Source organism: Stegostoma tigrinum, chromosome 9, assembly GCF_030684315.1.
Source record: "Stegostoma tigrinum isolate sSteTig4 chromosome 9, sSteTig4.hap1, whole genome shotgun sequence".
NCBI classification, from domain to species: Eukaryota; Metazoa; Chordata; class Chondrichthyes; order Orectolobiformes; family Stegostomatidae; genus Stegostoma; species Stegostoma tigrinum.
The window spans coordinates 80,908,413-80,926,550 of NC_081362.1; the positions used below are offsets into that span (position 1 = coordinate 80,908,413).

At 41.2% G+C, this 18,138-nt stretch overlaps 1 protein-coding gene across 1 annotated transcript in view; it reads left to right on the forward strand.

The window, feature by feature from the left end:
• The window catches only part of ttc27 (tetratricopeptide repeat domain 27), a 184,857-nt gene that overhangs the window by 144,508 nt on the left and 22,211 nt on the right, over positions 1-18,138 (forward strand). The window contains exon 17 of the mRNA XM_059648684.1: positions 15,223-15,420. Coding sequence (XP_059504667.1) covers positions 15,223-15,420 — 198 coding nt within the window. The remainder of the gene's footprint in view (positions 1-15,222; positions 15,421-18,138) is intronic.

The following is an 18,138-nucleotide window of genomic DNA, read 5'->3' on the forward strand; positions in this document are numbered from 1 at the left end:
CATGAAATCTGAAATAAAAAAAGCAGTTGTCAGCACGCATGATTGTGAAGATATTCAATTGTTATATTAAATCCAGGTGATTCACTCATATTGTTTAGTGAAGGAAACCAGTGTTCCTTATCTGGTCCTGCCTCTCTGTGACTTGAGTTCCATGGATAGGCACAGTTGCATGGGTGGACAATGCCAGTTTTGTCTTCACTGACTACATTCCAAGGAGGAAGGAAAATCTGAATACATCACTCCTGAGCCCAATATCTTTACTGTCTAATACTGTCTTGCGTTAGCAGCCACTGTAGATCTGTTGTTCGTCTTCTGTGTATTTATGGAGACTAGTTTTTTTTTTCTTCAATATCAATGCAGTTTTAGTGCGCATCACATGTTTCCCTGCCCAATTTTGCTTTCCACCATCTAATGATACAAGCATGATGCAGAAGTGTGCTTCTTGGGGATGTGGTGAGACACTATTTTGGCACCTATGGTTTCCCAGATGTGGAGAAGCCAGGCTGTTGGGGACAGGTGAAATAAAAACAAGGTACTTCCTGCCAGGGAGTGAGAGGAATTAATCATCAAAGTGTGCCAGTCCAAGAGAAGAATGTACAGCACTGTGAGGGACTGAGATGGGGAATCATTTGCGAAAACTATACTTCAGCTCACAATAAATCTGCTTTATTTTTCCATGTTATTTGTTAGGATGCGTTGGTACTTTTTTGTTGATTATTTAGTTGTAGACTCATAGAGATGTGTAGCATGGAAACAGACCTTTCAGTCCAACTCGTCCATGTTGACCAGATAGCCTAGATAAATCTACCCATTTGTCAGCATTTGGCCCATATTCCTCTTAACCCTTCCTATTCATGTACCCATCCTTTTAAATGTTGTAATTGTACCAGCCTCCTACTTCCTCTGGCAGCTCATTCCATACATGCACCACCCTCTGCGTGTAAAGTTTGCCCTTTAGGTCCCTTTTAAATCTTGCCTCTCTCGGTTAGAAGCTGAAAATCACAATAGTAATGTGGGAGCAGCAATTTGACTCCTTGCATCATTGGAGTAGATTCACATTTGTGAAAGTCTTACCTAATTGACAATGACTAATCAGTGATTCATTTAGTTACAAGTTCATTATAAAGGAATAAAAAAAACTTTGAGGCTTTTTACATTTCTTTCATGACTAATTTGTGAGTTGAACAGGCAAATTGATAAACTTATTATCTTGCAGGGGATGTTTTACTAGCTCTGCTGGCAGAGTGGATTAAAAAAAGAACAGTGTATAGCTCAGTGTGTTAGCATATTGTCCTTTCACTTTGGGAGTCTTGGGTATGGAGTCCACCTGTCTGGTGGATTAAAGTTTCCTTTCTTTGCTGACTGCAAATGTCCTTGGGGAAATTAGTTTAGGCAGTCTCAATCTCGTTCGTAATGGGCACTTAACAGCACGTTATTGCTCAAAATTAGGCACTAATTGACATTAAATTGGCAATTCCACATAAAACCTGTAAGGATGCCTGGTGTGGGAAATGGAAATGTCACATTGTTGCGGTGGGCCATGCTTTTCCAAAGCTACAGTTTTGGCAACGTCGAACGTAAATTACAAAATTGCATTACCAGTGTTAATGGATTAACATCAGTTTCCTTTTCTGTTGATTTTCTAGCTTTTTATATTGTACTCCATCCGTATGTTACAGCAATTTCTAGCATTTAAATTGACATTTAAAGTGACATTCGCACCATACATGCCAGGCTATGACCATCAAAAATAAGAGAAGGTAGGAATACTGTGGCGACTAACTCACCTTCTGACTCCTCAAAGCCCGTTCACCATCTACGAAGCACAAGTCTGGAATGTGATCAAATACTCCCCACTTGCCTGGATGGGTGCAGCTCCAACAACACTCAAGAAGTTTGACACCATCCAGGACAAAGCAGCCTGCTTGATTGCCGTGACATCCACAAATATCAACTTGCTCCATCACCGATGCTCAGTAGCAGCAGTGTGTACTGTCTACAAGATGCACTGCAGAAATTCACCGAAGATCCTCACACAGCACCTTCCAAACCCGTGACCACTTCCATCTAAAAGGAGAAGGACAGCAGACATATGGGAACACCACCACCTCCAAGTTCCCCTCCAAAGCCACTCACCGTCCTGACTTGGAAATATATTGTTGTTCCTTCACTGTCACTGAGTCAAAATCCTGGAATTCCCTTCCTAATGGCATTGTGGGTCAACCTACAGCAGGTGGGCTGCAGCGGTTCAAGAAGACAGCTCTCCACCACCTTCTCGAGGGCAACTAGATATGGGCAAGAAATACTGGCCCAGCCAGAGACACCCATATCCCACAAATGAATAGAAAAACACATTTATAAGTCCACAGTTAAGGGGCAGCACAGTGACTCAGTGGTTAGCACTGGTATCTCTCAGCACCAGGGACCCAGGGTTGATTCCATCCTCGGACGGTCTGTGTGGAGTTTGCGTGTCTGCGTGGGTTTCTTCGGGGTGCTCCAGCTTCCTCCCACAGACCAAAGATGTGCAGGTTAGGTTGATTAGCCGTAGGAAATTCATGTTACTGGGATAGGGTAGGCCTGGGTGGGATACTCTTCGTAAGAGTCAGTGTGGATGCAATGGACCAAACAGCCTACTTCCACACTGCAGGGATTCTATAAAATACAAATACAGCTGTCTTGAGTAGGAGATTTGAAATATACGTCTTTAACTTTGCTTGTTACTAATCTAGGTTTTAATGTAATAGCACCCCCTCCATTATGCAACCTACCTGCACAGGCTATTCAAAAATTAACTGCGCTCTGGTGACAATATTAAATGCTGCCTAGATGGACTAACCTCAGATGCCTGTGTGCCAAAATTAAATTACATACCGTCTATGGTTTTCAGTTCTGTTGCTCAATCTGCAACTGATTTGTAAACCGCTCTCAACCTCTTTAATTCACTTGCGTGTTGTTACTAAATTCAGATACCCACCTGCACGTGGCCAGCCTCCTTCTCCAACTTCCACCATGACTACCACCATCTGTAAAGACAAAGGGACCAGATACATGGGAGCACCAGTACCTGCAAGCTCCTGTCCAAGCCACTTACCACCCAGACTTGAAATATATTAGCCAGTGATGTCTCGATCCCATGATCAAATTTTTTAAAAAAGGATGTTGGAGGAGAGACACTGAAGTGTTTTGGCTGCTCAGTCAAAAGATCACCATTGATAAGAAAATCCAATAGTGGATCAGCTGTGCTCACTCAAAAGCCCACACTGACTTTCAGAGCATCCCACCCAGACCCAGACCCATCCCCCTATAACCCACATAATCTACCCATCCCTGAACACTATGGACAATTTTGCATGGCCAATCCACCTAACATGCACATCTTCGGACTGTGGGAGGAAACCCACGCAGACGCTGGGAGAATGTGCAAACTCCTCATACAGTCACCTGAGGTTGGAATTGAACCCCGGTCCCTGGTGCTGTGAGGCAGCAGTGCTAACCGCTGAGCCACCGTGCCGCCCCACGTCAGCATTAGACGTGTTGGCTATCTAAGGATCTTATCGAATATACAGAGCACATTGAATTTATGTAACGTCGTTCACGGCCTGGGGACATCTTAAAGTGCTTTACAGCCAAGGAGGTGCTTTTCGTGTAGTCACCGGTGTAATTGGGAATCCTAATTTGCCCACAACCAGGCCACACAAACAGATGATGGTCAGGTGATCTTTTTTTTTTGTGATGTTGATTGAGCATTAAATATTGGCCACTATTGTCCTGCATGAAAGACGATACTTCTAACAGTTCAACACTACCTCGGCATCAGATTATTGTGTCCGAATCTTTAACATGGGATTTGAACCCAGAATATTCTGACTCAGAAACAAAAATATTACCAACCAAGCCAGAGCTGAGAATAATTAAATAGTACAAAGGAAGTTGTGCTGCCAAGTAATACTTGAAATAACTAATTTTCCATTTTAAATAAGTTGGTCCCAAGTTTTGGATGCTTTCTGGTACTGTAGACAATGCACCATTCCCTAGTTAAGGGTGTGGACTTGCAGGATATAACCTCCTGACAGTGTGTTCCTAACCAGCATGAGGTAGATCACACCCTCCATTTCCTGCTAAGGAAGCACCTGCCTATTACCACTTATTGCTCATGATCTGAGCGTCAGCAGCAAGCCACACATGGCATCAAGGGTGTGAGCCTGAATTTTATAATGAGTGGCGTACTGCAGTTTTGGTGCTTGTGTGCACACAGTTTAGTACAGAAGACTAACCTGAGGTTAAGTACAATTAGCGGCCAGCTGACACCAGTGGCTACTTTAAGTGGAGCCAGATGTGAAACTGATATGAGGAAAAGGCCAACCTGGTCCTTGTAGCCTTTCCCAAAGTATATTGGCTGGAGCATCATGACCTGACCTACACTTCCTACCCAAAAAAAATACATAGAGAAAGCTCAGGGCCAGCAAGTGAAAAATCTCTCTTGGCATCCTCAGATTATCGAAACACTTTTTTAGTTATGGTGAGATCCTTTTTCTAAGGTTTTGGAGTAGATCAACCTCAATATCTTTTTTCTAAATAATTTACAGCAAATTTTCTCATTTTTAATGGTTGATACATGCATGATATATTTCCAAGACGTTCTACCTCTTTTGCATTGCTGGAATTTGATGATTTTTGCCAAATATGCAAAAACATTAATGAAAAGTAGAAGAAATCCTATTTGCATTTTTCCTTGTTGAATTCTTAAGAATTTGCATTCTAAATTGGAGAAAGCAACAGTGCTCTGTGTGTTGCTATGACAAAACTCATAATGTGCTTTTATCAGGATCTGATGTTCCAGGACACTGGTAACAGCGGTTGTTTCTTGGTCAGAAATTCTGTGTATTCATAAACTATTTCTTTACAAGGACTAATATTCCAAATACATTTTAATTAAAACATGATGCTTGGACTGGAGGCATTATGGAAAATGTTTTTAAAAATAAGTTGTGCCCTCATTTCATTTTCATAGAGAACATGCATGTGCTTGTTTTACTATATTTACCAATTTGTGTGGAATAGAGCAAATATGGGAGTTTGTTGATTTGAGTTCTCGTCTTTCCCACCACCACTTCATGCACTTTTACTCTGAGACCCTTTCAACATTATTTTGAAACCACAAAAGTAAGAAGTTCAGAACAGCATATGGGAGAGTGTTTTTCTCACCAGTTTTTGTCCTCTCTGTTCTGCAGCTATTGATCTTCGTTGGATAAATGCTGCGCAAGTTCAAGGCACTCTTTGATATCTCACCATTTGTGGCCATTCTTAGTGTGAGTGCCAAGGCTACAAGTGTCAACAGCTGTGCATCCGCCAACTCAAAAATGTCAAATAGAAGTAGAAGAAATCCCAATAGTAATTCTGTTCACCAGAATAGTTCTAAAAGCAGAGTTGGCTGTCCAAATGGAATAGTGGTGAAATGTGGTTTTAAACTATGAATCAGAATCTATCAGCACATTTAATGACAAATCTATTAGCCTATAATGAAGAAACCCAGGTAATTGACCTAAACCAGCTGTAGCGTGAATAAGTTACAAAAATTAATGAAAGAGTAATTCAGCAAGTGGATAAGTAACTTAACGAAATTATAAAAGGACATTGTGAGTGAGGTATAACAAATGTTTTGCCAAGTAACAGCTGCATACCACTCAGCCACTACCATGAAACAGGAGAGCAGTTATTAATCGATATTTATTTGATTGGAGGAGAAAACTCTTTCACTTTGAGACTACCTTGTTCAAAACTGGTTTATTTACCCGATCAGAATCGACTGTCATTTGCACATGCTCCTTTATTCTAAAATAAGTTTCATGCCACAACACACTTACGGAGGCAGATTCAGTTGTGATGCTAAAGAGGAATTGGATAGGTTCCTAAAGGAAGAAAATTTGCACGGCTAGAAGGAAAGGGCAGAGGAGTGAGACAAGTTGAGATGTACTGACACAATGGGCTGAAAGGTTACCTTCTGCGCTGTGACTATTTTATTAATTCTGTGATTTTTGTCTCACTCTGGCAACTTCCCCAGATTCTAGGCAAGTTCTGTTTAGGTGACTAATGCTGACACAGCTTGTACAGGAACAGTCTGTTTATGCTGGCAGAAGCCACTTTCTTTTGCCAGCAGTCTTGTAGCTCTTCTTGAGAAACTGCCTTCTGCAGAAAGATAATAATCTGAAAACCTGAGATTACTTTTTGAGGCAACCATGTTGCTAACCATTATCCACAGCTTGATGCCACGCATTACTTTAATCCATGCTCCAGTTAAAAAGAAATTAAGAGCTGGATTTTCAGTTGTCAAGAAGAAAATAGTGAGGAGGCACCCTATCTCGCATGCCACGTTCAGGGGAACATTAGTCACAATTGTTGCTTTAATCTAGTGCTTTAAACTGAAGCCGTTGCTTTCTGTGAAAGCAATCAAATTAATCTGAATTCCTGTCCTTTCTGCATAACAATTTTTTTCTCATCCAATTCTATTTTTGCATCCATGATTAAAATTGTATACTCATTCATCTTGATGGTAGTCTTCTGAAGAATGGTATTTTCTCTATTATCGGGTTGTCTAGACTCCATCGAATTGGCGCAATGTAAATATGACTTGGAAGAAGCCTCCATGTTTGAAATCCAGTAATCAGGTTTCTACCCCTTCACCGTATCAATACAGCTCTTTTCAAAGTCTTAAATAAAATCCTATGTGATTGAATGTGGTTTCTATCGTTGAGCACGTGTTACCTCCTGAGCAATCAGTTAACATGCAGCTAGTATTAGATTTGATTTTCTGGGAAGTGCAGAGTCTGGAGAATAGATGTTTCAGGAGGGCCAGAATTTGGGATGGAGAGTAATCCTCCAGAATTTCACCTAAATGCAAGGAACATTCACACCTCAAGTGCTAGGCAATGACCACCTAAAAAAAAAGAGTGAATCCAATTATTCTCCTTTGGCATTCACTGGTGCCAACATTGCTGAACTCCTGGCTGTTACTATTGTCTAGAAACTGAATTGGGTCATCTATGTAAATACTGTAGCTACATGAGCAGGTCAGAAGCTTGGAATTCTGCAGTGTATAAATCACCTCCTGAGTCCCCAAAGTCAGACTACTATCTACAAAGCACGAGCCTGGAGAGTGATGAAATACTTTCCATTTGCCTGGATGGGTACAGTTCTAACAATACTCAAAGTGCTTAACAACACCCAGGACAAAGAAGTTTGCTGATTGACACCACATCCATGAGCATTCACTCCCTCCATCTCTGACGCGCTACAGCAGTTGTAGTGCCATCTACAAAATGCATTGTAGACGTTCACCAAGGCTGCTGAGACAGCATTTTCCAAACCCATGACCACTGCCATCTCGAAGGACCAGGGCAGGAAATGTGCAGGAGAACCACCATCTGCAAGTTCCCCATGAAGCTACTCGTCATCGTGACTTGGAAATATTTCACTGTTTCTTTGGTGTTACTGGATCAAAATCTTGGAACACACTCTTATGGCATTTTGGGGGTGCCTACTTCAAATGGACTGCAGCTGTTCAGGATGACAGCTCACCATCACCTTCTCAAGGCCAACTGAGGATAGGCAGTAATGCTGACTCAGACAGCACCACCCACATCCCCACAAGTGAATAAAAAATATGCAAGAAACCAAGAAATTCCATTCAGCGAGGAGGAAGAAAGTCTACTCATGTTCAAGCAAGGAGCAAGCCTGTGAGTCACTACTTTATCTAATGGCTAATGTGGTGCCACTATTTAAGAAAAGTGGTAAAGAAAAGCCAGGGAACTGTAGACCAGTAAGCCTGACACCGCTGGTAGAGAAATTGTTGGCGAGAATCCTGAGGGACAGGATTTACATATATTTGGAAAGGCAAGGACTGATTAAGGATAGTCAACATAGCTTTGTGTGTGGGAAGTCACATGTCACTAACTTGATTGAGTGTTTTGTAGAAGTATTTAAGAGGATTGATGAGGGCAGAGTGGTGGACGTGATCTAAATGAACTTCAGTAAGGCGTTTGACAAGGTTCCTCATGGTAGACTGGTTTGTGAGTTTAGATTACATGGAATTCAGGGCGAACTAGTCATTTGGATACAGAACAGATTCAAAGGTAGAAGACAGAGGTTGGTGGTAGAGGGTGCTTTTCAGACTGGAAGCCTGTGACCAGCGGCCTGCCATAAGGATCTGTGTTGGCTCTACTGCTTTGTATCATTTATATAAATGATTTGGATGTGATCATAGGAGGTATGGTTGTAAGGTTGCAGATGTTACCAAAATCGGAGGTGAAGTGGACAGTGGAGAAGGTTACCTCAGATTGCAATGAGATCTTGATCAGATGGGCCAATGGGCTGAAGAGTAGCAGATGGAGTGTTATTTAGATATACGTGAGGCACTGCATTTTGGAAATGCAAATCAGAGCAGGATTTATACACTTCACGTGAAGGTTCTGGGGGGTGTTGCTGAACAAAGAGACCTGGAGTGTCGTCGTAACTTTAAAGTGGAGCAGCAGGGAGGATCTAGCGATAGGATAGTGAAGAAGGTGTTAGGTATGTTTGCCTTTATTGGACAGTACATTGAGTATAGGAGTTGAGAGGTCATGTTGCGGCTGTACAGGATATTGGTTAGGCTGCTTTTGGAATACTGTCACTGTGCTATAGGAAGGATATTGTAAAACGTGAAAGGGTTCAGAAAAGATTTATGAGGATGTTGCCAGGGTTGGAGAGTTTAAGCTGAGGCTGAGTAGGCTGGGACTATTTTCCCTGGAGCATCAAAGGCTGAGGGGTGACCTTATAGACATTTATAAAATCATGAGAGACATGGATAGGGTAAATAGGCAAGGCCTTTTCCCTGGGGAAATCTGAAACTAGAGGGCATAGGTATAAGGTCTGAGGGGAAAGATTTAAAAGGGACCTGGGGGCAACTTGTTCATGCGGACAGTGGTGCGTATATGGAATGAGCTGCCGGAGGAAGTGGTGGATGCTGGTACGTTTACAACATTTAAAAGGCCTCCGGATGGGTGTCTGAAAAGGAAGGGTTTAGAGGGATTATAGGCCATATCCTAGCAACTGAGACTAGATTTATTTAGGATCTTTTCTCAGCATGGACAAATTGGACTGAAGGGTCTGTTTCCGTGCTGTAAATCTCTATGACTATCTTCAGTAGGCTCAAAGTTATTTATATGTTAAACCACGATTAGAAGAGAAGAGCAAGATGGATTTTGATTGATAAGGAATTCCAAATACTCAGAAATGTGCAAAAATGTTTTGCAAGATAAGTCCAAACTGCAGAAGATGAACCTGTAGAGCAGAAGCCACCTGGTGAAATCATGTAGGTAACAATTTTTTGGTATGCAATTTTTTGGAATTTGGTATGTTCAAAATTGACTGCTGTGTTCCCAGTGCACATTACATTAGTTGTAAAATACTTTGGTCAGTGCTGTGTTTGTGCTGACAAAAGCAAATCTTCATTTCAGAAAGAACACTAACTTCAGTACTTTTCATCTCGAGGAAAAACTGGCCCCAAAACTAGAATTCTATAAGCCCTGTGCAATGTCCCACCTAAATACCTTTAAAACAACTGTGGCAAAATATACACTGCTGCACCTGTTTAACATTCCCATTTGTGGCCAGTTCGTATGTGATTGTCAAAAGCTAAGAGAGAATTTATACAAAAATATCAGGAATGCGATTATCCAGCATCAGCAGACTTCTTTTTAATTGCAGAACTGGGAAAGTATTATACTTACAAATTGTATGTAAAGAAATTATGAGAAGCCTGAAATGAAATAAAGGAACACTGAGAAATAATTTAAAAATAAACACTTGTGAAAGGTAGAGAGCCAGGATTAAGAAGAAAAAAGGATTTACATTTACATCACACTTCTCACAACCATTCAGTGTCTCAAAACAGAAATGCCGTGATGGCTGGACACAGCTGAAGATGATACTATATTGGTTATTCATGAGCTTGTTGTGTCTGTTCAAGGACAGCCTTTTGAAAGACTTTGGACAATGATTCAAGGCCTTAATAAACCAGAACACTTTTAAAGGTTAAATTTTCTTCGTTGCTAATAATTTTACATCTATTTATGAATAGTGACTATTGATATATCTCATTTCCTCCCCTTATGAGATAGACCTTAATAAACCCTCTGCCACAGATTGTAGCATGAGTTGACATGATACCTGAGATTACCACAGTTTTGCAGTGCCAGAAATTATGCTTCTGTATACAATGTATATAAGTTTGCCGTTTCAGCTATGAAAAGATGCAATATTTGCCTGAGTAACAAAGTGTGGAGCTGGATGAACGCAACAGGCCAAGCTGCATTTTAGGAGCACAAAAGCTGACTTTTCGGGCCTAGACCCTTCTGGGCCCGAAATGTCAGCTTTTGTGCTCCTAAGATGCTGCATGGCCTGCTGCATTCATCCAACTCCACACTTTGTTATCTTGGATTCTCCAGCATCTGTAGTTCCCATTATCTCTGATACAATATTTGCCTAAGTAGTTACCTCAACTTTTCACCCTAAAAACTCATGTTTTACTTCCGTCCTCCTGTAAGTCAGCAAATGGGACCAAGCAGGTAATTGAGCCAGCGTTCTGAAGACGATACGAGGGGAATTTAAAACATGTTTACACGAAGACATGCGGCCCGGCTAGGTTCTTTTGGCAAAAGAAAATGAAGTACAAAGTTATTTTCAAAGTAAAATTCAATATGTTTGCTAGCTCGTCAAATAACTCTGCTGAAATGAGGGAAAGGGTATTTCTGTTAGTGAAAACTGATGTAGGAATGGAAGAAGGATAATCTACCCTGAAGAAGACCAAATGCACCATCAGGACAGAAACCAAACAGTGGCCTGATCTTAGAATTATAAAATCCCAACAGTGGGGAAAGAGATAATGGGAACTGCAGATGCTGGAGAATTCCAAGATAATAAAATGTGAGGCTGGATGAACACAGCAGGCCAAGCAGCATCTCAGGAGCACAAAAGCTGACGTTTCGGGCCTAGACCCTTCATCAGAGCTGGGGAAAGAGGCTGTTTGGCCCATTGAGTTTAGGATACCTGGCCAGCACCGATGAGTTGGACCAAAGGATCTATTTGTGCTGTAAAACTCTATGATCCAATGAGTGTGCTCCAACCCTCCAAAGAGCATCCCACCCATACCCAGCCCCTACCCTGTCCTCAACCCTGCATTTACCATGGTTAATCCACCTTGCCAGCACATCCCTGGACACTATGGGGCTCTTTAGCATCAACAGTCCAGCTAATGTTCACATCTTTGGACCGTGTGAAGAAACCTGAGCACCAGGTGGAAACACGCGCAGACATGCAAGAAAGTGCAAATACCACATGGACAGTCACCGTGGGCTCGAATCAAACCCAGGTCCCTGACACTGTGAGGCAGCAGTGCTAACCACTAAGCCACATACATTTTGGAATGTCTCCTCAAAGTTCATCAAAGTGACGGTATTATCACAGCAAATTCATTGCGTATGTACGTATGTAAACGGACCCAACTCAACCTTGAGTTCAGTTAAAAACATCAGACCAAGGACGAGTTGATGTAGCCACCTTTATAGAATGAGACCATCTAGTGTTGCAACTGAAGTTTGCCAAAAGCCCCCTCTGTCAAATTTCAGTTTTCCATCATTGCACCAGCAGTCAGCAGTGGAATAACAAGTATCCATTAAGTCATGTCAGCAACATACATGATAAGACCAAGAATTTCATTGCATCTGGCAGCCAAGCTACGGAATGGAAAGGGTCAAAAACAGTTCTGGTGAAAATGACAAGGCACAAGATTCATGGTGGTACTAACCTACATGTCTGATGGAACAAAGGTAAAGCTTATTTTCAGCATTAAAACCATGTTGAGCAATAAATTCCTTGCAAGGTTTTGGTGTAAGCCCATGTTTATAATCAGATGGATAAAGATGCAATGAAGCTGTTGATCATTTATATGTGGCATATGTAAAGAATGCAGCTTATTAATGTGGGGCATATTCGGATTCCATTTAACTGATGAGATCAGGAGGTGCCTCTGAAGAAATGATACCCATATTGTAGCTATTTAGGAAGGGATCTAGCATTTAGTATTAGACCTTTGGAGATGTACCTCATCAAGCCATTCAAAGCTCATGTTTGAGCTGAATGGAACAAGTGGACATTTGGGCAAAAAAGCCTTCATACAAAGTGAATATATGTGTGCCTGCCCCCACTTGTTGTTCAGTGTGGTTTCATTATCAAATCGTGAGCTGCTATTAGTGCTCAGAATGTTGTCAGACAATTCAAAGAAGGTGGAATAGAAAGCTGACTTCATCTGGACCAATGCTATCTGAAACTGAAAGCACCAAATTTGGTGACTCAAAGAATCCAGTGAACACCTAGCTCAGATGCTGAGCACAATGAATTTGCCATTTTAAAGCTTTTTGTTTGTAGTTAAAGGTATCTTTTATAATTAATTCATTCAGCAAACCATGCCACATTAATTTAATATGAATTAGTAATGTTGTGCGATTCTGTCATATTTCAAAATGGTGACCATCCACACCAGTACTGCACATTGTATACTTGGCATCTGAGTTGACTCACTAGATTCTTCAAGACTTCAGATGTTGAATTGTACCTTGTCGTCTGCAATATTTATGCCTTCAGATGTTTGATGATACAAGAATGTATGATGTGATATAGATCACACCATTACAATGCATTTAATAAACTAACCAATTATGAGCATATTTGAAGTTTAACATAGAGATGTTTTGCCATTTGTAATTGTTTATGATTCCAAATTGAGCAGCGACTGTTACATGTGTAGTAAAGACATTGACTAAACTTTGGACGTGTGTACAGTCAGGGATTCTTGCTGCCCCAGCTGCTCTGAGCTTTAAAGTAAATGTTACTCATTATGGGATTAATATAGCTGGATAACCAGTAAAAATTAATTAGTGGCATTTTACATGTGGTTTCTTCAATGTTGATTCATATTTTTCCAAAAATGTCTCTATATTGCTCATTGGGGGACAGTAAAAACCACATGCAACAACTCATTTGTATTAGTTTGGATAAAATCATAGATCAAGAGTTTGAATGCGAGAAGTTATTAAATCACTTGCGTGCAGGAGTAACATTTTTCTCTGCTGTGCTGTATGCTTAGATGTTACCAGTTCCAGCCTAACAGATTTCCCTTGCTTTAGTTTGGTCCCTATTTCAGCCCTTTCTTTAAGGGGGCAATTCATGCTTGGATTGAATTCTGCAAGCAATGGTATGCAACTGAAATGGCTGTTTCTCATTTGTCAGATGGAACATCGAGCCAGCTGTTAAATGTATAAGGTGCTTTCCAGTCCACTTCCATCCTGTCTGCAAGCATTGCACCTTCCAACAGATCAAAAGCAAGACTGCCAGCTGTTTGCATGCAGTTTTCACTTGACAGCCTGTAATCAATAAGAGTTATAAAATGAATCTAAGTTTGATTTTGTTCTCTGGATATGGACAACTGTATTTATTTCCAGCTCCTAGCTTCCCTCAGAAGGTTATAATCTCTCGAAAGTAATATGGCATGTTGAATCTGTCAAAAGCTCGGAAAAGCTTTCATCACCTTTTATAATTTTAAATGCGGAGAAACCAGTAGTTTATCAATGGTTTAATCCTGGCAAATCCGTATAAAAGGAAGTTGCAAAGCTGATACTGTCGAACTGCTGGGATATGGGTCTGTTATATTTTGCAGTCCTTGTGGTAATGATGCTCTTGCAGTATAAACTGACCCTTCAATAACACTGAAGGAACAGTGCTTTCTTTCCAACTCGGCGCAGTTTATCGCTTGAAGGAGAATGTTCATGTGATATTTCCATCATAACACAAGAACAAAAGACACAGGAAAGGGGATTTTTAAAAACATTTTTCCTTTATGCATCCATGGGACATGGAACCTGCTGGCTGGCCAGCATTTATTGACCAAGCTTAGTTGCCCTTGAGAAGGTGGTGGACAGCTGCCTCCTTGAACCACAGATGTCCATGTGCTGTTGGCAGACCAAAAATGCCATTAGGAAGAGAATTCCAGGATTTTTTCCAGGACTCCAGCAGACCTGAAGGAACAACATATATTCCAGGTCAGGATAGTCAGGATTTTTAATTAAGTCTGGTTAGTTGCATGTAGTCCCACTAAAAATGCAATGTGTCAGTCAAGCACTGGTTGATGTTGAGTGATGTTGTAGCTAGCATATCCGGGCAAGTAGCCAAGGTATCCAATTGGACCTGAATCTTATGGAGAGGCTTTCAGAGGTCATGAGCTGAGCCACTCATGTAGCAGTTAACTTTAACGCTGACCTCATAACAATATTATAGTTGATGCTGGTTTGTTTAAACTCTGAGGAAAGTATTAATGCTGCATCTTCATCCTGTGGATCATTGAGTAAATTGATTAGGAAGGCTGAATTCCCACTATATGGGAAGTAACTGTAGCGCCTTCCATTTATTTATAAGATAACATAATAAAACATCACAAGGTGGTTCATAGGCACGTTACCGGGTAGGCTGTAATAATGAGTCATAAGGCATTAGAACAAGTGATAAAACACTTTTTGATAAAAGTTGGTTCTAAGGAAAATTCAGGCAGAGAGATTTAGTGATTCAGTTCCAGTGTCTGTGGCCCAATCGATCAAAGGCACAATTGCCAGTTTTGGAATTATTAAAATCGTGCACCAGCAGGAGACCAGGATTGGGTGATCTCCGTCAGAGTGGTGGCAGGGGATGCAGCTGTTGATCTCAACTTTCTGGATTAAGGAAACAAAATTGTTCATGGTATCTGTTGCTGATTGGTTCCCCTTGTGTTACTGCCTGGACATGTGTGAGAGAGGACATTAGTTATGGTTCGAGAGCTGTCGGAGGTTAAACCAGCTGCTGGGACTCACCCAGCCAGACTAATACACATGTAAAATGTTCACCTTGATGAGGTATTAGAGCATAACTGGTGGGTGTGCAACCCATGAGAAACCAAAGCCTTCTAAAGATGATGAAATTTGGTGCGAAAAAGCAATAAAATAAAGTCTTGTGTATAGGGCTCTTGACATGATTTTGCTTTGCCTATTGTTTGTTTAATGATCCTGAGTCCAAATGCCATGTTTCCATCATTGCACTCTTTGAAATCTTTACCAAAAGTATTCTTTATGCATAAATTAAAATTTCTTGTCATGTTCATTTAAGGTTCTAAAAATCCTGGTGCGAGCTGTGGATGAAGGGATCGCTGATTACAAAGGGGATTCTGCAACAGTATTAATAGGAAGACTGCGGGAGCTCTTTGGTAGGGTGACTTCTAAAGTAACCAACGATGCTGAGATTTGGAAGTTGTACGCCAGGCTTTATGGAAATGGACAAACAGAGAATTCAGAAGACAATGAGAAGGTCAGTACCTTGTAGCGTTGTGCATATTTTGGAGCTGCCATTTGGCTTGTCTCTTTAAGCTCTGGTTGCCCAAGTTCACTATTGCTGCCTGTGTCATTCTGCAAAAAAGTGAGGGCAAGACTAACACTAAATTGGTTGGCCTATCACAGTGCCATGCTTACACCAGCCATAATAAAGTGCAAAAAAATTTAATGCCAGGCAACAGCTCCAGCCCTCATGCGCCATGTTTTCCCTGGACTGAGGTTGAAATGTCTCTATAATCTAATTGATGCTTTTACGAATGAGCTGCATGACTGGGGTGTTTTGCCTGCTTGCGATTTGAAATTCTAAATTACTCACAGCTTTATAGCTTGCAGTCTCCTCTGTGTTTAATTAGAGATGAGGGTGTACATGTGCCTGGATGCTCAGCATTCCTTTGGGTTGGTCCTCCTTTCTCAATAAAAAGGTCTTTAAACATGCATGCTACATAAATTTAAAGGTTTTTAAGAAAAAAACGATGGCCTAGATTGTGTGGGTGAGTGGTGAAGCTGAAGTGCATGCTACTGACTTAATTAAAAACTAAGGTGCCCACCTTTCTAATTGACTGCTGTCCCAACCCCAGTCTGGATCCATTGGTGAAGTGAGTGGGGAGGCTGAATGGCAAGATACAATTCCATCGAGACCATTTTTCCTTTAATGTCACAATCTTGACGTATGTCTTCACTTAGAAGAAAATTAATAAAGTTTATAAAACTTTCAGTCAGAGTTCCACTTGAGGTACCACTCATCGACCACAAATGCATGCATGCACGAACGTGCACGTGCACTCTCTCTCTCTTTCTCCCTCTCTTACACTCGCACACTCCCATTCTCGAACACGCACACATGTGCAGGACTGGGGAGCTGTGTGGCAATCAGTGCCAAGAATATTTTAAACTGTCCGTTAATTTAAAGGTTTACGTTCCTGTGCCGGCCCTACGCAAGTCATGCCCCAGATTAATCCCAATATTTGCAGTGAGCCCAAATTTACTTGCTGGTAGGACTGTCAGTAGGAATCCCCTGCAGTCTATTCAGGCAAACTGCAACTGCTTCCCTGATATTGGGTCTGCAGGATCCAAGCCAATGGGTCATAGGAGAATTGAAATTAAGATCAAAGCTGTAAATGAGATTTTACTGTCTTTGTGAATCAAAATGCTGTGCTTCAGGAAATGCAAAGCATTCATAGATCATGGAATCACCTCAGTATGAAAGCAGGCCATTCAGTCCATCAAGTCCGCATTGACCTTCCAAAGAGAATCCCAACCAAATCCACCCCATACCCTATCCCAGTAACCCTGTTATACACCTATTAACTCAGTTTATTCTTAAGTAAGCATCAAGTAGATATTTCTAATCATCTTTTGTTTTAAAATGTTTTATTTTAATAAATTGTCAGCTCCCAAGTCTACAGATACTACTGTTGTCCCACCCTTCAGGAATGATCTATTATACATCAGACATTCAAGCTTCATGTCAGAGTTTCGAGCCTTGCTGAGAATTGCATTATGGGGCCATGTCCTACCATTCCACTGCAAATGCCAAAGATCTCAAGTTGGAATGAATTGTTATTTATCCAGAACCTGCTAACTTCTGGCTGAAACTCACTTTGCCACAGTTATCTCCTTTTCCTGATTCTGTTGTGGAACAAATGTTAACTTGGGAGCTCCCTACATTGACCTGAGGCAAGCAAGTGGGAGCCTTGATTTAATGTTGGATCTGAAAGACAGTACTGCTGATAAAACAACACTGTCTCAGTACAGCACTGAAGTGTCAGCCAGTGTACAAGTCCTGACGTGGCTGTGGCTTTCTCATTTGAGAGCCTGAAATTCTAGCCATGAGGCTCAGAGAAAGAGGGAGCTTCTTATCAACACCCTGGTCATTGAATTCGTACATGGATATTTTAAGAAATGTAATCAATTTTTCAATGTCGAATCCTATCCTTCTGCATTTGTTTTAAAGGAAGTGCAGTTGATGGCTCGTATTCAAATCTCTCGTCCAAAAGGCATTAACTTTATAAATTGGGATTTTCATACCAAAGGATCAGAAATCTCCTGCCACGTAACTCTACCATTTTTTTGCCGCAGACTCCCTGAGGTCTTGGCTCTGACGCTCCTATGTTTGCAGTACCTGGAAAGTTCAATGATTTTACTGACATGGCCCTAAACAATTTTGGAAGTCTTTGGCTTACACTTGTATGCTTCTCATAGGCACGAAAAGTTGGTTCAAATAATTGACAGAAAAAATGCACTCCTTTCAGCAAACAAGAAGCGCTGTGCTGAGCGTTTTTAAAGCATGCTCAGGATTTATAATGCTAATACTTTTTGACTTCTTTAAATCTGAAAACTTGCAGGCACTTTTGGAGGGGGATTGTGTGCACATTTGCCTCTGGACTGTTTGGCAAAATGTTTGAAATGTTGGATTTTAGAACATAGAACAGTACAGCACAGAACAGGCCCTTCAGCCCACAATGTTGTGCCGACCATTGATCCTCATGTATGCACCCTCAAATTTCTGTGATCATATGCATGTCCAGCAGTCTCTTAAATGACCCCAATGACCTTGCTTCCACAACTGCTGCTGGCAATGCATTCCGTGCTCTCTCAACTCTCTGTGTAAAGAACCCGCCTCTGACATCCCCTCTATACTTTCCACCAACCAGCTTAAAACTATGACCCCTCGTGCTAGCCATTTCTGCCCTGG